Source organism: Sander vitreus, chromosome 4, assembly GCF_031162955.1.
Source record: "Sander vitreus isolate 19-12246 chromosome 4, sanVit1, whole genome shotgun sequence".
NCBI classification, from domain to species: Eukaryota; Metazoa; Chordata; class Actinopteri; order Perciformes; family Percidae; genus Sander; species Sander vitreus.
In genome coordinates, this window is record NC_135858.1 from 3,740,067 (window position 1) to 3,759,620 (window position 19,554).

The 19,554-nt window shown below is 41.5% G+C and overlaps 1 protein-coding gene across 11 annotated transcripts in view; it reads left to right on the forward strand.

Moving 5' to 3' along the window:
- foxp1b (forkhead box P1b) overlaps positions 1-19,554 on the forward strand; it is a 158,735-nt gene that overhangs the window by 65,215 nt on the left and 73,966 nt on the right. For 10 of the 11 annotated variants that reach the window (XM_078247734.1, XM_078247744.1, XM_078247735.1 and 7 more), the window contains one exon: positions 12,619-12,789. In XM_078247734.1, the coding sequence (XP_078103860.1) occupies positions 12,631-12,789 (159 nt within the window). In that variant the 5' untranslated portion in view covers positions 12,619-12,630. Of the gene's footprint in view, positions 1-799; positions 917-12,618; positions 12,790-19,554 lie in introns of those variants that run through there. The other variant, XM_078247738.1, reaches the window with a different exon arrangement.

Consider the following 19,554-nt stretch of genomic DNA (forward strand, 5'->3'; position numbering starts at 1 on the left):
AAAATTTATGTTGCCGGCTACTAGCCGTGAAGGTGCATTTGGACTTAGTATCCTTAATTAGAAGTGAGATATTAGCATTTCATAGGGCTTTATGCTGGGTGAGGGGATCGGCCGGCCACCGCGCCTTCATTACCCAGCTTCTCTGTGTAATGAGTGCCATCATTAGCTGATGGAGTGGATTTGCCCTAGCTCTACCTTGAAAGGCACATCTCTTACATACTTGCAAGGAATAAGGCCTTTTAATGGATTTCTTAATGAATAAAATAACATGCCACTTCTTAAAGATTTTACAAGTGCATTTCTGATGATTTCTGCTGCCTTTTTCCTTTTTTTTTGTTAATTAATAGCAAAATACTAGTGATAATAGTGAAAAGCGGAACACAAAGGTATTCATGGGGCTTGGTGGTAGTATGACTGACATTTAGCACACTGAAAAAATCAACTTCACTTTTTATGTCGTGCGATCCATCATAAATTCTGAATCATACCAATAATATGTGGACGTTAAAAGTGCTACATCAAAAGGGTCGACTTTCATTCATATGCACATGAAATAAGGTGTGTGTGATTTCTGTCAGAGGTCTGAGGAAGTGCTCTCTGAGCTGCAGTGCTTAAAACTCCCCAGGTTTATCAGGGGAAAAGGCAGGACAGCTATTGGATAAAACCTGAGTGCAAATTATATATGCGTGTGTGTGTGAGTGTGTGCACATTCAACAACAGTCAAGACAGTCAGAGCCGAGGTGTTTTTTGTGATATGGAAGTCTCCCTAAGCCTTCGGCTGCAGCTCCATTCTCAGAATCAGGCGTGAAGTGATTAGTATTTTATTGATGAGCTCCTGAAGTGGCAAGTGTGGGAAATTGGATCTTTGATCTCCTGGAGTTTGGGAAATATATCCTGAGAGTGTGGAGCTCTCCAGGTAAAACACTCCCATCCTACCAACATCACCACCCACACACACACACACACACACTGTTTTTGGAGGGATATTCCACCCCTTCCCCAAAACACATATTTGTTTTGGATGTTTTCACTGAGAGGGTACATGGTGATTACAGATGTTCATTAACAAAATTGCGTATTTGTTTTAAACTTTAACCAATCACTTTGATATGCTAATTACAGTGTAATTTAATTTGAGCCCTGTAATGATGATGCTGTTATTATGGACATAAATGATGCAGTTAAGCTGAGAGTAATCTCATTTGCATACTGTACATGCCAGTAAATTAAGCCCTTTCCTGCATTGCTTCAGCTTTAATTTTCCAGTCCTTTTCACACAGCATCCCTCAGCCCCTGTGCCTAATAGCAGGCCAGCTTGTTTGATGTGGAGAGCCGCTTCCTCACACTAAATCTAGTCACAATATGTAATACATAAAGGCTCTCATTATAACTGTAAGTGCTCTTTTAAGAACTTGGCATTAATAAGCAGGCCAGGTTTTCATACTTTGTATTGATGCACAAAAACAGTTTTGTCCCTTGCCATAATCATCTTTAACATTTCCCTAATCTGCATCTGAGAAATAAGAACTGTCATGGTTGTGATAATGATGTGCCCTGGAATAGTTAAAGAGCCCCTAATCATATTGTATATGTCATCTTCTATGCGTTGATCAGAGATATCTTCAAAGAGGTGATTGTATTTTGATATTCCTCCTTTGAAAAAAGGATGAAGGGCATTTGGACGTGTGTTTTAACTAACACATTTTCCCCTCACAAAAAAACTAATTGAAAAATATTGCCTTATTGTATGTTTAGAGCAAATAATTTGGCTTCTTTTCTTTGTACAACATGCTTTTTGATGTCTGTGTGAAAGAGGCACATTCCTGACAGAGGGACACGGCTGGCCTTGATAAAAGCTCCCGTGTCTTCATTAGAGAAGCAGCAGCTCATGGTGTCTGATTGTCTGATGTTTGCAGTGAGAAGGTAAACATGTTTGTCATACAGAGGTGTGTTTATGCTGATCAAACATGTGGGATAGGCCGTGGTGAATGTTAAGGACTTTGGCTCTGCACAGGGCTCATCAGCTCTGTGGACATACAGCCTCACGATGGTCTAAACCTGCCCTTACATCCCCATCCGACTCCCCTTTTGCGTTTTGAAGGTGGGCTAGGAGGGTGGTTTATGGACTTTAACACTGACAATACAATTGCCCTTGACTGAGAATGCTCCTCCATTTTGTACCATAAAGAATATTATTTTTCTGCCAGCCAATTTTCTCTGTTAGTCTCTAATTGGCAACATAAATCTCGGCCATTGAGGGTGAGAAATGTTGCAGTGTCACACAGTGTAATCTTCACCCTTATTTACCAATTCATTAAGATTCATTGATGCAGGATCGGTGAGAGGAAATGACAACATAAATCAGGCCTCCAACATAATGACCCTAATCAGTTGGGAATTGCAGAAAATGTCATGATGAACTATGTCCTTGTATTAGTGCCACTGTGCATTGTCATTGGGCTGCTTTATGAGTGGGACGCATCCTCCTGAGATGGGTTGTATTTAACAAAAACAAAAAAGAGTTGTTAAAACCTGATACCATTAAAATGTAGAAATTCATGTGGTGTCTTTTGGTATTTAGCCCCTCGCCCTTTATCTTTAGTTTAACTGCTTAATGGAAGGCACAAACTCCTTTCCTTTTTAACCCTATCTGTCCTCTCTCTGGGAAGCTGGGGTTTTTAAAATAATAACATGCTTCTTAGGCTGAAACGACCCTGGTACCACAGCGAAGAAGAAATGCTTCTTCAGAAGCTGCAGGAGGGGATGATGGGTAAGACCACTCCCATATCAATCACAGTGAATCAGAAGACTTAAGGCCCTGACATACCAAGGCGACCGTCGCCCTAGTTTTTGGGGTCTGTCCTGCACCGTCGCCACGTGTCGGCCTTCGTCAGCCTTTTTTGGGCCGATTCAACATGTTGACGTAGGCTGTCGTCTAAATAGCCTATCCATCTGATTAATAAATGGTAGTAAGGAAAAGAAAAACGACCGAGAGCGCACACAGAGGGCTCTTTTCAAATTTTTCTCTCATCTGATCAATCCAATACACATGGAGCTGTCAAAACTGGCCAAAAATGATGTTTGAGTGTTCCTCCTTATTTATTTCAGCATAAACATGTCTTTAACATATAACGACACATTACAAAATAAACTAACGTTAATGTTTCAGGGCTCAATGCAAACTTTTTATAGTGGTTTGTCAACCAGGCATCAGCTTTTGGTTGCCGAAATTGACAATACGGTTGCCTTGTTTTAAACTGTCCATATTTGGAGCATTTCATTTCATATGTAACTAAACCACACATTTTAATAACGAAACAATGAGAGAATGGCTTGCAATATCATTTCCCATCCCTCTCAAATAGGGGTGCAACGAATCACAAAACTCATGTTTCGGATCACGGTTTTGAGTCATGGATCGGATAATTTTTTGATTTTGATGCAATCATAGTAATGCCCCTAGCACTCCCATTCAAAAGGCCATTTGTACCGAAAAACAATGATACGGTAAATCTTAAAATTGCTGCTTCCGTGCTTTTCGTGTTTATTAGAGTGACATGCAGCGATGTTTCTGTTGCCTGTAACGTCTGTTTCGTTGCATCAGAGAGCAGCACAGACATTTAAGTGGCACCATAATGAGGCACCGAAATCCGCGTTGCTATTCCGTTCAGTAGACACCGGGCACCGGTGGTATATTAGATTTTAACATGCGCCGATATATATATATATATATATATATATATATATATATATATATATATATATATATAGTTTTAGGGTCACGGTTTTCGGTTCTGTACGGTTCTTGTTATTTTTTCTTTTAATCTTTAATTATCCACAATGTAGGATACATTATTAAATAATTATATAGTTATATCATGTAATCATGCACAGACTGAATTTGACTTGACTTAAAGCACACTATTGGGACCATCTCTGAGGAAAGCTAGGTGAGATTTTGATACAGCAAGAGGGAAGACATTGATGATTTCAAATTGCTTAAAGCAGTTTACATTGTTAGTTAATGTCCTATCCTGGCCTGGGCTGGGACACACAGTCATACGGTTTGATAAAGTACTTATTGGACTTATCATTGCACTTACAATAACGAGCGTAGCTGTCAGGTCCTCCTGTATACGTCTCATCTCCGTTTTTTCGGACCTTCGTCGCCACAAGTTCTTGTGCGTCAGGGCATTAACAGCAAACCAGTTCTTGTGTTACAGCAGTTTTAAGCAGTCACTGAGCACTGGCAGTTATAAGTGAGACACTATTGAAATTAAATAGCCATTGCCCTCCCATTGCCATTATTTGTTTGTAAAGGTTAATGATTGTGTCTGGAAAATCAATAGCTTAACTTAATCTCTGTGTGAGTAACTTTAAAGAAAAGAGGTGGGAGACCTGTGGTGTGTTTTTGTCGGTAGAGAGACGTTTAACAGTGCTAAGAATCATTTAAATAGCAGGGGTTAGGCCAGACCCCACAGTTTCTTCCAGTTATTATGCATGGTACTGAGAGAGGAATCATAATAAATGCATCTACCACACTTGATGACTTACTCAACAGTAATTAGCGGCTTATTCTGTGTGTGTAGAGCGGCGGTGTACCACAAGTCCATATTGGTGATTTAACAGAAGTGCAAAGCTTTTCCTAAAAATGATTAGGCTACATGTTGTCAGCTCACAGAGGAAGTATGCACTCCAGTGAGTTGACAGCAGCTCTAATAATATTGTCCTCTCTTTGCGTAGGTACGCAATATTAATTAGACAAGTTCGTTAAGGCTAACCTTGGTTTTCCCTAGGAAAATGCATCTGACACATTTCCTCTCCACAAGTTTGCATTTCTATACCCACGGGAACCGCCCTTATATGATTTCTAGTAAAAAAATGATTAAAAATATATGACACACTTTAAGTAATGTTAAAACAATAAGTGCTTTTGCAGATCCCATAGGATGCAGATAGATTGAATTTGTGTTTTTCTTTGGGTATGCATGTTTGACAGGTCTAATTGGTAAGATGAGCTTGAGGGAAGTAATGCCTGCATTGAGCCTGTGGTCAGAACAAAAAGGCCCCATGTCTCCTGGTGTCTGTCCTCTCGCTGTAGTGTTAATGGGCATGAGCCACATGTGAGCGATTGTCAAAGTCAAGTGAAGGAGAGTTTCTGAGAAAACCACTCCTAAAAGAGGCTTCACATCCCAGAATTACTATTCCATTCATGTACAACCAGATTTAAACTCATTAGACTTCTCTATTTACTTAGTCTCTATCGGCCCTAGTTGTACTAAAAATACCATGGCCTGCCTTACTTTGGCACATTCCGTCATTGTCTGTGCACAGCAGGCCTTTACACCAATGTGTTTCAAGTTTGGCTCCATGCAAAGGAGACAAACTGGTTTGTGTATTTTCTGAAATTATGGATCCACTCAGCTTCACCACCGGAGTCTGCCTTCTAGTAGCCTTTTTTGTTAATTTATCTGAGCTTGTAGCGTGATAATAGGTTGATATCCACGTGCTTGGATGTCGAGCCTCTTTCCACTGCTCGTGGTGCAGTAATAGGTTTGGATCTAGATTTCATGCATGAGAATCCTATCACAGTCGTCCCAATGTGTTATAAATATGTGTTTGGCACCCTTGCTCATATTTTATGCTTGCCTTACGTGGGGTTAACTGTTTTTTTTAGGGATTAAATGAAATCAGTAGGGGAAGTGCAGACAGAAAACTATGGGTAGGGGCGCCTCATTGGATGGATTTAGCTCAGCAGATGGAAAGTTGTTGTATTCATGAAAAAGTCATGGCCAAGGTGACGTGCAGCTTGAATGTCCCAACACTGCATTACCTACCTTGTCTTTTGTAATCACTACTTATTTGTACTGTTTGATGTAGCAGATGGAGTAACTCATGATCTGTTGAAATCACCATAAATGAAGTAAACAAAGATATGCAATGTGATTTATGATAGATAACATCTTTGTCCGTTCAATCCCAAACCCAATCCTTTTTGTTGTTGTTGTTTTTTTCACTCCATACCCTGATGTTGTGAGCGCCAGCTCTCAGAGCTCTCAGAAATCCTCAGTTTTTCCCACAAACCCAGTTACTGAATGATTGAACAAGGTAAATGTTTAACATGTTTTTACAAGTTTCTCGCTGCGCTGTTGTGAAGAGCCACTGTTTGTTGGGTCTGGAAGAAACACTTGGTTGCTTTGCTTGACAATGTGTTTCCATAGGAGACCACCGCGCCGGCTGCCCACCCCGCCATCACCCATCTTGTTCTCATTCACGGTGGCTTGCTAGCAGCTGCAACACACCAGCTTTATGCGTCTTCAAATGTCAGAAGAATTACTTTTTGTTTATCTTGACTTCTGCCTTGCTGTTTATTCTAGCCCAAGCTGCATTTGCAACGGCCTTGATTCCCTAAAGCCGGGCCCCCTCCCCTCCCTTCCCAGAACCTGTTTACACTATGCCTGCCCCGAGTGTCACCTAGGAAATCGGCTGATCATTCCACCTGGTTAATATTAAATGGCTCCTGCAAGGAGATGTGTTTGTTCATAAACACAAACCCCCGCCTCCCCTACACTCCTCCTGTTTACTGTAGCCATGGCAGCATTCACTTATTAAACAAACAGCTGCTTTGTTTGCCAGAATGAGTGGTCGGCTTATACCCCGTACAAGGTCTGTGAAGAACTTGGAAACCGCTTCTGTGTCTCGTGTGGTGCAAGGATGTGGGTTTTTTGATGGAGGTACGAGTTTCAGGGGGTGGGGGTTCATACTATATTTTCACAGCAGTCTGGAGATATGCTTTGCTTATCTGTGACTTGGTTGAAGTGGCTGACAAGATTACATAGTTGTTTGGTCTGACTATGAAGTCTCTTTCGGCAAAATATCATCCCTGCCGTTAGCTCCTCTCAGCAGAAAGCGGACTGAGAATTGTAGTCAGAGCGGCAAGTGAATCCCGATTGAGTCTTTTTGATCGAGGTTATTCTCTTTGCAGAAGGCCCCGGTTTGCAAATAATAAGTGGAAGGAGGTGGGACTATCGATATTATATCGATATCGATATACGAGGCTAGATATCATCTTAAATTTTGGATATCGTAATATCCTGATATGACACGTGGTGTCTTTTCCTGGTTTTAAAGGCTGCATTACAGTAAAGTGATTCTGCTCACACCAGACTGTTCTAGCTATTCTATTATTTGCCTTTATCCACATAGTTATTAGGGCTGCACAATTCATCGCAATTGTATCGAAATCGCAATATGGACTAATGCAATATCCAAATCGCAGGGGGGCGCAATATTTGTTAATGGCAAAACGTGTCAAACTATTCTGAATTAAGTATTGTGGTGCTGCAGAGACGTCCCGGCCTACAAATCGTATCCTACAGACTAAAGAAAAAAAAATCTTTGTTTGGTACAGATCCTCGCAAAAATCAAACTATAATCATTTTAATTTCTTTCAACGTTAATCATTTTCAATGAAAATGAGAATAATGATACAAAAACGATCATTCCCTCCAATACCGTGAATCATATCGCAATTGCAATATCAGTCAAAATAATCGCAATTAGATATTTTCCTCATATCGTGCAGCCCTAATAGTTATTATATCAACTGATGATTATTTATCAAAAATCTCATTGTGTGCATATTTTGTGAAAGCACCAATTGTCAACCCTACAATATCGATATCGAGGTATTTCCTCAAAAGTTTGATTTTCTCCATATCGCCCAGTTCTAGACTACAGTTTCGAAAGGTTGTTGGTATTTAGCCCAATTTCTATGTCTGTTGGAGTAGTTTGCTGGCTGTGATGATGGATTATTTAACATACAGCTTGTGTTTGTCTTTTGACTTTTCCCTAGAATCAGGAGCCAAAATACAGCCGAACATAAGACTCTTAAGAAACCTTGAGAAGCATTCTGTTGTTGTACCTTTGGTACACGCTGATGTGTTGTCTAGTCTAGCAACCAATCCAAACCTAAACCGCTCTAAATTGAACCTCTTACCATTATCTCTCCCTTGGTGTGTCTTTATCTCCAACCCAAGAAATGTTGTGCTTTTGTTGTGTGCTTGTGTAAACAAGGGCTGTGTGAACAGCCTGTAAATGGAAACAGGTGGCCGCTAAGCCTTTACTGTCATGAGAAGGGTTGCAAAAGGTTGGAAAATTTCCAAAGGAAGTTAAGTACATTTTGGAATTTTTCCATTTTCTTCCATTGAAAAGCATACCTTTTAAGATTGAACCTATTTGGGGGAAAATACACATAAAAAAAGCAATACTAGGCATTTTTTTTGTTAAAAGCTTGCCCATTTAATTGAATTGTAACCATGCACTGCATTCAGCAGCGCACTCTTCCTAGCCTGGTTGACACCAGACCCTTCTCAGTTGGAACTGAGAGTGGGTCTGGGCAAGCTTCATTCGCAGCGCATTTCCAAAGGGGCGTCACCAACAGACGCCGCTCAAATGCCGCCGCAGACAGAGTTACAACACGCACGGAGATGAGAAGGGTATGTATGGAGTTATCCAACTCTGGGGGATACGGTGAATAAGCTAAAGTCCCAATAAGTCGGCGTGTTCCTTTAAGATCAGGATTTTTTAACTTATTAGAGGCGCAGAACCCCACACTGCAACTTTTTGGCATTGGTCCAAGCAAAAATACAATTGTAAATATGACAAAGAGTAAAGATTAACCGCCAACAAGGTCTACACTCATTAATTTGAATGGTTTGCTTTCCACTACGGCATAAACGGAAACGTTTTAGTGGCCGCTCGCAGTAATGCCGACCAAGTCTATGCCTAACAATGGACACCTCGTTGGGCAGTAACCCTTACTTATCTCCCTTGGAAAGTTTCCACCTTGAATATTCCCAGAACATTGCAACTCTGGTCATGAGCATTAAAGAAAAACAGAACATGGAGAAGGGTCAAAGCACAGCTGTGCAGGCCGACCCTACCTTGAATCGGCTGCTGACTTGTTTGAGCTGTTGAATTCCAGGCAAGCATGACAGGGGAACAGGCATTAGATTCCCAGGGAGCGGGGAAGAGGAGAGGCAGGGTTGATGAGCTCTGGCTGCCGGCTGTTCTTAACCTTCAACCTGTCTGGTCAGGTGGGAGACACATGTGACTCTTGTTTGTACTGTACTCTCCATATCTGAGGCAGGGAAAAACAAAACAGACTGTAAACAAACAGAAACTCTGACCTTTTTTTATTATCCAGTGTTTGTTCCAAACACTTGTTTTGTTTTGCAAGCAAGTCTCCTCAAAGAACAAACCGGCATCTAATAATCGACAGCACAGCAAGTTCCTTCCGTACGAACTGTTGCCTTGTTTAGAGCTCCTGGAATTTCCATTATTTCATGTTCTTTCTTAACTATTTTTAAAGCTCAGATAAAAAAAGTTGACATGCTCCATTCTTTTTTTTTCATGTCTCCTTTTATTTATTGTTTCATGTTAAAATGTTTGTGTTTGGAGTAGGGCTGCACGATATGAGGAAAATATGCGATAACGTTGAACATCGATATTACTTAAATAATAAATAAATCAACGGATGTAAAAGTGGACTCATCTCTGCTGCTTTTAGTATTCTGCTGAAATTGCTTGTTGAATTTCAAACAAATGAAAGGAAATCATTTCCAACATTCTTTCATTGAACAAATTGAACATTGAATTGAATATAAAAAGGCACCACTGAATAAAGAATGACCGCTACATTTTAAAGTACGGTTTTCTTTCACTAACACAAAAACTGTCAGAGTCTTTCGCGATACGTCGTAGCCTTTCGCGATGTGTTTATTGCGCCAGTTGGTATCGCGATGGCGATTAAACCCCCCCCAGCATATATTGTGCAGCCCTAGTTTGGAGCAGGAATACGTATGCTTTTAACCCCAGTAGCTACACCCCTTTTAGCAGGACACTTGACCCATAATTACAGCTGAATTTGTATGTGTTGTATAAATGGAACGGATGGAAACACTTGGAGCTTTTTAAGTCCTCACAGACGAGGCAATCCTCTGAGCAAAGTGAAAATAAATAGATAGATAAACATACGCAGGGCCAAGTCATGTGGCCAAGTTGCCCGGGCCCCAGCTGATGATGGTGTCCGTGCCTCAGTGCTTCACAGATTAACATTGTTATCAGCACAACTCTCTAATAAGGCTCTTTTCTATCTTCTTGATATTTATGATGGATAATGCCCATTTTCCATTTTCTTTGTTCCTCCAATTTTTTCGCTCATGATATTGCAGCTTTGAATTATTCTGTGGTAAAATTAATGAGAAAGTAGATTTATGGGTTTCATTTGTTTGTCAATTCGAAAATTAATTGGGTGTTAATTTTAGCCATCGCCTCATCAGTGCCGGTTCCAAGCATGCGCGCATTACTTTGCATTCATTGTAGCCTTTCTCTGCTTTATTGTGGGTCACTAGTTTTGCATACATTAAAATAGCCCCGCGGCTCATTCTCTTGATTACTTTCGGAGATGCCATGCATTTGGAAATTTACGCCTTTCCGTTACAATTATGAAAATTTTGCATGGAATGACAGTGCATGTAAAATAGCCATTACCCCCCCCTCCCCCTTTTATGTAGCTTTGAAAAAAGAAAGAAAGCAGGCCCTTCTTTTTTCTGCATGTGGAAAAATTTCTTTTATTTGCAAAATAAATGGGGGTGAATAACGTCAGCCCATGGTTTATTTCAAATGGCATTTAATTTCGGCCGAGACTCTAATTGGTGTCTCAAAAGAGGAGTTGGTGCAAGCAAGGGCCTGTAGATGGAGTTGTGGCTGGCTGCATCCCATCCCATAGTATTCCTCTTGCTCACTCCTTGTTTAGAAAATCCCATTATGGAGAGAGGCCGTGCCAGACTGGAGGGGTGAGCCGGGTCAACATCTGTCTGGAGGGAGAGGGGGGACGGCTCTAGCCCCAGCCCAGAGAACAGAGCCTGTAGGCCCGGCCCAAGCTGCTCAGACAGGCCTCTAAAGTGTGGGGGCGTTGTGACACACAACTGAACCGGCACAGGCCACAGTGTCAGATGACTCACTCGGATATGCTTCTTGCAAGGAGGGCTTCTACAGGAGAGGAGATGTAAACCATAGTGAACTTTAGGTTTGATTTTTGTTCTGGTACGGCTGGGAGACTGTCCCAGAACCATGATTTGAAAGGGAAGTGCTTCTTATAGTGCTGTTAATTTTTTTAATAATCCCCATGTCTAGATTAGTATCTCAACTATGCTCTGTAAATATTCTTATGTGACAAGTTGTCAACATCAATTTCCTATCTGTCAGCCTGAGTGTGTGTCCCCATGGTGTCTGGGAGTGTGTCTACATCTTGTTTAGATCTGGACCTCTAGGGACACGGTGCCTGTGTAGTTGAGCACACATTAACTTGCATCGGCCCTCCTATTACACGCCTTAAATGCAACACCATAAATCTGCATTTAGTTCCATTTTCACCTTCTTTCTTGATGAGGCCCAGTGTTTTAACGGCATTTATTCTGCTTCATATAAATAATTAATCAGCCAAGTTAATTCGCTTCTGTCTGACTTGGTCAGCTTCATTAACCGCCAAGGAATTGGGAGGCTGGATGCGTTACGCCACTGAGGCCTGCGACCAACGCACAACAGCTGTAAATCATTCTACTGATTTGAGGAATACGGGCGCAGAAATGCACCAGCGTCACTGGCACTCATCCCCATGGAGACAGAGAGGGGTGGGGGGGGGGGATTCATGTCTGTCTGGCTTTTGTGTATCCAAAAGCAGAACAGAGGTTGTAAAATGTAAGCAAATAGCTGTGTATTCACATTTAACACAGATTACCACTGTCATATGTTAAAATAACACAAAAAGCATGCAATGACAGGTAAAGCTACACCGCCAGTATTCATAGGTTATCCTTTTGAGTTAGATTACGTTATTAAAGACAAAATTTTTTTCCAACAACTCAAAGGGGTTTATTTATATTCAGACCTGTATTTTGGTGTTAATTGAGCACCCCTGAAGGATTTGAGGTAGTTTTCGCCGGGCTTCAGATTGGATGTTTCTCATGGAGATTCTTTGGCAGGCCTCACACAGTCACCCTGTTTCCCATTATAAAGCTATCCTGCCGGGGTTCTTCTGGGAGTCGTGCGAGTAAATATATCCATTTCCATAGAAAGTGTTTTGTTTTGGAGGTTCAGTGTTTTCTTGGGCTCCTCCACTCTCACTCAACTCAGGTTGGGTTCCTCTGCGATGTGTGCTGGACCCCAACCCCGTCCACCGCACCCCTGCATATAGGCTACCCCATAATGGAGAACACAAACAAAACCTGAGTCCCACTCCCTCTTCTCCGGCCCAGTATGGACTTGTCATCTGCAAAGGATCTGCACCGGAAAAGACAAAACGGGTCATTATTCTGTGCAGAAGCAGCCTGTGAGCGTGTGCATGTGTGTTTGCTTTATTGCATATGCCACAAGCAAACAAACAAGACACAAGGAAGCACAAACCGACAGCGAAACCTGCAATAAAAGTGAAATTGTGTGGGAAGGATATGACAGATGTTTATAGTTTGGCCCAGAGTTGAAATGCGACCTCATTGCTGTGTGTTTTAACAGCTGTTTCTCTCCGTCTCCGTCCCTGTTTTTGTCTTCTCTCAGGTTTTTTAAGTCATGATGCAAGAATCTGGGACTGAGGCGATGAGCAACGGACCAGCCAATCAAAATGGAGGAGAAAGTGTGGAGGGCGGATCCGGGGAGGTACGAACCAAGAGCGCCACGCCGTCAATGGAGGTGACTGCAGCTGACCTCCTGCATCTCCAGCAGCACCAGGTAGACCAGACCCCCTTTCGCACCTGTCTTCACTTTATTAAGCCATGATAACAGCAGGCTTCTTCCCCCTCTTAAAGTGCCACTTAATATTTCATTCCACCTCAAAGTACATCTAGTACATAAGACATTATTATTATTATTTATGTATATTGAGGCCCTTCTTGAATATTTAAGGAAGGGAAAGTGCTCTCTCTGTGTGATTGTGTTTGGTTGTGAACGTGTTTATCGTAGCATGCAGCATCTGCATTTTGGTGAAATATTTATCGCAGTGTTCTGACATAATTTAAGTATGTAGGTGCTGCATGATTTTGTAGACAGTTAAGAAAGCATGACATCCAATAGGATGACAGCATTTTCCCCGGGCTCATTGTAAACACACCTCACACTCACAACTAATGCCACACTCTGCCTTGTTAACCAATGAGATGCGGAGATGCACGCCGGCAAAGCCCTAAACATTTTCACCATATCAGACTTGAGGCAAACAGACAAGCTCTTTCTGTTGGTGTCAGTGTTATGTGTGGCACACGACAGTGTGTTTAAGGAAACAGCATTGAAAAGATCAGTGTGTCTTCTGCTATCTTGGTCTATCTGACAGGACGACAACGGTTGTTGTCAGGAGCTGTTTGGTGATGATGCACAGGCTCTGTGCCGCTGTCTGTTGTCACAGCGCATCCATCAGCATTTGCACAGGGAGGGCAACAATGCTGCAGCATGGAACATGGGAGACATGTAACATATAGAGCTGAGCAATAATCCACCGTTATCATTTATAATCTTTCAGCAGAATCATTAGGACATCAGTATATGGTGCTGTGACACTGTTGTCAGAACTGATGATAATCAGGAAATTCATTCATACCTCATTTTGACAAAACAAAAACAGCTTAGCATTACTGCACGACATCTCACATGGTGTAATGTGCAGGTCAATTCAGTGAAATCAGTTGTACACATCAGTTGTACACATCCTTTTATCATGGTAAGACAAATTATTCATTTTTAGTGTGTCGTTCAGCCCTATTTATATATCACTTGAATAGTAAGTGAATGACCTAATAAGTGATTATTTTACATTGTGATTAGTCATATATTGTCATTATTTCCCCCCTTTACCCATGCTTCATTTAATTGTAGAGTGGAGAGATCATTATTGGCAGAGGGGCAAACATACAATAAAGGCCAAAAGTACATGGTGTGTGCCTTGGAACAGGATGCCTCTGTTAAACACGTTTTTCAGGGTATTAAGTGGGACAGTATTGGATTAAATACCAGAGAAGAAGCTGATCAGTAAGTACAAAGAGTGTGTCAGCATGCGTCCTGCTGTGTTTTATTTCTGTAGGCCTTACCAGATCTGCTCTTCATCCCCACTCCCCCAGCTCCAGAGCCCACCTCCCACCCATCTTTTTTTCCAGCTCAAAATGAGCATGTCGTCAGTGAGAAAATCACAGCCATACTGAATTCATTACTGCAGTAGTCACACAAAACCATGGATAAAATATCAATAACTGCAGGCCACAGTTGAGTAAACAGTTGCACTGAAACTTAATTCCTGTTGACTTTTCCTTCTTTATGTGCCAGGGGCACATTCTGATTCGCTCTGCAAAGACAACAGGGTTACAACTTTGATGAATTGACACAGGGGAGAGAGGGAGAGAAAAGTGTCATGGATGTGCACTTGACACCAAGAAGGGATGGAAATAGAGCCTCCCCGCTAGGATAGAGCCAGTCGTCCAAGCATGGTCTCTGTTTTCTAGCCATCCAGAAAGAACTATTACTCCCCAGGTTCTGCTCTGGCATTTAAAGGAAGGAAAAACGAGCAGCTCTCTTTTTCCCAATTCAATGTATTACAGTCATATTTCCTGCCCGCTGCTTTCTACTGTGGTAAATAGCAAGTGTTTTTTGCTTCATGCCTTTTAAACAAATCCGGTGGTTAATTTCTGTGGCCTGCAGTTGGAGTTGAAACAGAGGGACGCATATTCATTGTTGTGTGTGATAAACGGCGCATGGATTTGGACGGAGGACGAGATGTCTTCACTCTCAGCTCCTGACACTGGGCTTTGATAGGCTACTTACATGGCAGTGTTACTGGGAAGGCAGGCAGTCTTGTTATTCTCCCATTAGACTAACCCAGGATTTTCACTCATGCACCATGAACCATGTTAATTGTCCCCAGGGCATTACGATCTTCGCTCAATTACTTGATAACTTTTTACTTTTGTCTTTCTTTCAAGTTTTATTTGCAGCTTGCACTAATACGCTTTTAACCGACATGCATTCTTTGTTCTCCACGACTGCAAAGATGCTATTACCCCTTTAGGTGATGCAAAAATCAATCTAAAATCTTCTCTGACTCAAAGTGCAAATGTCTGAGAGTCCCCTGAGTGAGCGGGAACAACAAACCTGGCAGTGGCATATCATTTATTCTTATTAGGCAACATAACTATGAAAGACAGTCCTCATTAATAAAGATGGGGGATGAAATAATTGTAATGTGTTTGATCATCTTGATTCTGACAGGGGAATTCATCTTGTAGACTAGTCAGATTTGGGGGAAGTGGACCATAAGCTTGAGTTAAGCATCTCTATTAGTAAGTCAAATACTGTTTGTTAAGAAGTAAGGATGAAAAGAAGGCGCCGTCTCTCTTCTTTTTTCTCTCTAAAATGCTGTAGAAATGTCGCAGATTTCACTTTTTTGAGGAACTCGAAGAGATATCAGTTGTGTCGTAACGGTTAGACGTTATAGTGTGCTCATTAATGTGTGTGCATCCTGTAGCTTTTTTAGGCTGTGCTCAGTTGTTTGCAGCTGCTTGTGTACAGTGTATGAGTATCTCCTTTTGTTTCTTTAGAACATTAATATAACATATTTTTCACAACAAATGTGTTTGCCCCAGAACTTCAGTATGTTTATTTTCTCTGTGCTTGTGTTGCAGAAGTTGTGGTTGTAACGTTATCCTCATGAGGAAGTGAAGCTAATGTACGAGAGCAAAAACAACAAAAACAATAGTATGAAAGAGGAGTGTTGTGCAATAACCTGTTTTGTGATTTAAACGATTTTGCAACAGGATGTTGTGTTGCTGTAGCAGTCAAATAAACACACAGTGACAATAATGTTAGAGACTTTGTATTAGCTTCTGTCTTCAGGACATTCAACTCCCTCCACATATTTCCTGTTGTATATGGTCAGCATTTATAACATCTCATATGTTTGTCCATGGAATATATTCCTTCATTTGAAATTTGGTTCAACTGATACAACTGTAGAGCATTAAATATTGATATCCTGTCTTGTATAAGAGCCCTTTTAATCAAGTTAGAGAATTTTCTAAAATATCAGCCTGTCTCTTCCTCTCAATGATACTGTACAAATCCCTGTAACAATAATCTCGAAAGGAAAAACGAAAGCAGTGATGAATAATTGCTTTTCTTTTATTGCATACACATCCATCCATTCTGCTTTGTCAAACAAGTGCCTTTAAGCTTTGTTAAACATCATAAGATAAGGCCAGCCAATTATGTTTTTTTTCTTCTTTTTTTTCTCCTGCCTCTCTGCCTTCGTTGTTGGGGTGTCCGTCGTGTTGCATGTGTAGAGAGGAGAGAGTGACACGCATAACAGTGGCCACAGAAAGAGCTGAGCGGGCACAGATTTCCTGTTTGCATAATGCAGGGCTTACATGGTCCCTTGTGGAGGCTTGAGAAGGTGGAAATGCACGTCTTTGCCACAGTCACCGAGCTCAACTTCAGGGGGATGTGCTAGATGATAAGCCTCGTTATCACAGTACACTCAGACAGCTACACACCCAGAGACACACACATATAAACACATAGATGCTCAGACAGAATAGAGGCCCAAAGGCCTTGCCTGCCAGTGCAGGGCCTGCTGGTTTATGGCGTCCAGTCCACATTATCGGCTAATGGTCAGACTGAATGGAGTTAACAGCGTCAGCTCAGAGAGGAGTCCAGAGAGCATTTGCTGCCTAAGATCTCTGCTAATCGTATGTACTCCGCCGCAGAGCGGAGGGCAAGAGGGAGAGAATGCTGTGCCTGGATTGAAATATGGTGTTTCACAAGAAGAACGCAGCCTTATCACTGCACTTTTGAATTGAATTCCTGCCAGTATCTCTGTATTTGCTCTACTGCAGAATTATAAATCTGTGCAGTACAGTGCTGTATTTGACATACACGTAATAAAGGCTTCTTTGCTCTTCTTTGGTGCTTTTTGACCAATAGCTGCGGTGCATTATGCTACTGAATGTGTGCTTCCGTCCCGAGCCATGTCTTCTAACTCATGCACACATGCAGTTTGTGCAAGTGTGCATCCACAGAGCGGCTCACACTGAACGCATCCCAGTCTCCACGGTCTCCCTTGCATACTCATCCATTTCTCGGAGCTCTCAGGTATCTTCATGTATACTGTTCATATTGTCAGAGGAGGCCAAGCCGAGGCTCCAACTTATTGGAAAATCTGGCGGAGAGGATAACATCAGTGTTATGACACTGCATATTGCCCTGAATTGCTTTATTGGTAAAATGATAGTGCTAGTCCAATTTGAATAATTTTATGGAATCCCTCACTGAACAGTTTAATTATGTTATCACACAACTGGCAACATCTGTCTTTATACCACAGCACATGACAGTTTTATTACAGGCTAAATTTCTTTGCTGGTTCTGGCAATTGATGTGTGATCTGATTAATAATCACACAGATGGAGGTGAAAATTGAACAGTGATGCGCTGCTATGTCGAAAAATGGGGGAAATAATTATAAATAAAAAACACAGTCTGCTTCACTGGAAATATCCCGACTGTTTTTACTCAGGCTTAAGCTTCTCTTGAATCTTAATTCTTTTTTAACACAGCATTTTTTTTTTTTTTTTTATCAGGAAACAAAATCTGTTTAGTCTAGGTACAGCTTTTCAAATCCTTTGTCATCTTGGTTTTGTTGGTAAGGTTTTGGGAGGTAAACCACCCAGCAACTCTCCTTTGTCTTATGGATGCCTTCCAAGACAGCCAGCCTATGAACTCATCCATTTTGTTGAGTCTACCTCCAGCCGCTGCTCTCCGACTGGGAAGAGATGAAGCACAGGTTGCATGTGTGCCGAAGCCATAGTTTAAAATAGTTGACTGTTGCTCGGGTCGACATCCTGTTTACACACCCTGCTTATGTGGGCAGCAGGAGGGGGATCACAGGAGTTGTTTGACATTGTGGTACTCAGAATGGACACACACACACACACACACACACACACACACACACACACACACACACACACACCTTAGTTTCCATCTCATTTCAGCACATAAGAAAGGAAAAAGTGTGTCAACATGCATATGAGTAATGTAAGTGTTATACTTTCTGCACTAACATGATCTCAGTCACTACCTGGTATCAACGGCTTCCTATTAGGAATTATAGTTCTCCTTTGTCGTTTGAAGAAGACATTGTCAGTAGTTGATCTTTGTGAAAAGAGTACTCCACAGATATAACATTGTCTGACTTTTTTTATTTTATGCATTCTTCTTCCTTGTCAAAACCTGGCGCCTACATTTCCCATGATACAACTTGACTGCCGACAGTTAGGTCAGAGAATCGGGTGTGTATGCTAGTAGCGGCTACTGTAGCAGAGATGAGGAGTAGGCTACAGAGGTCTGGTAAGCTCTCTTCTTTCCGGCTCCACACCCCCAATTTTTTTAAATTTATTTTCAAACTTTTCAGTCCCAACTGACGCTGACTCAAGTTACATCACTTGAGGCAATTCATCAGACTTCACTGTGTGGACCTCTGCCTCACTCCGGGCGTTATTATGGAACCCACGTTTACGCAAGGTAACGTAACCCGATTTGTTCAGGTCCTATCCCCTGACCAATCGGCTATCCTAACCTTAAAGTGTAACTCTTGCCAAAATGCAACCTAGGGTCTTTTTGTGAATGTACCCGAGTCAACCTTTCGTTTAAAAGCATATTTAGGACGGAATCGCCACTTTTAAGATTCACCGTATTTTCGTTTTTTGGTCAAATGGCTTTTTGAATGGGAGTCCTAGGTGCACTTTTATGCTAGCCTCAAAATAGCTATTTTTAAAACACTAAGAAGGCTCGACACAACATGAAACTTTGCTTGAATTATCGCCAGGGGCTCTACACCTTAACGAAAGCATTGACAACATCGTTTGTGTACACAGTTTACTAAAAAAGGTTTTGAGCAACTCACGTTAGCAGTTGTTATTTACGCTATCCGCCATTTTCCCAGTCAAAAGTAGGACTCCATAGGAGGAAATGTCATTCCTATAGGAGGCTCCTTTTTAACTACAAGGTCAATATTGTGTCTCACTAACGACAAAACAACGAATTGTCCGTGCATTTATATGGAACTAAGCTTTTGGAGCTTTCCATCTTTACTCTCCTCCCTCTCACTATTTTTTGACTGGCTCGATAGACGGCGACCGGAAGAACAACAGCTATGGTGAGTTGCTCAAAACCCTTTTTTAGTAAACTCTATGTACACAAACAATGTTGTCAATGCTTTCGTTAAGGTGTAGAGCCCTGGTAATACTTCGAGCAAAGTTTTATGTTGTGTCGAGCCTTCTTAATGTTGTAAAAATAGCTATTTTGAGGCTAGCATAAAAGTGCCCCTAGCACTCCCATTCAAAAGGCCATTTGACCAAAAAATGAAAATACGGTAAATCTTAAAAGTGTCGATTCCGTCCTAAATATGCTTTTAAATGAAAGTTTGACTCGGGTACATTCACAAAAAAAACCTAGGTT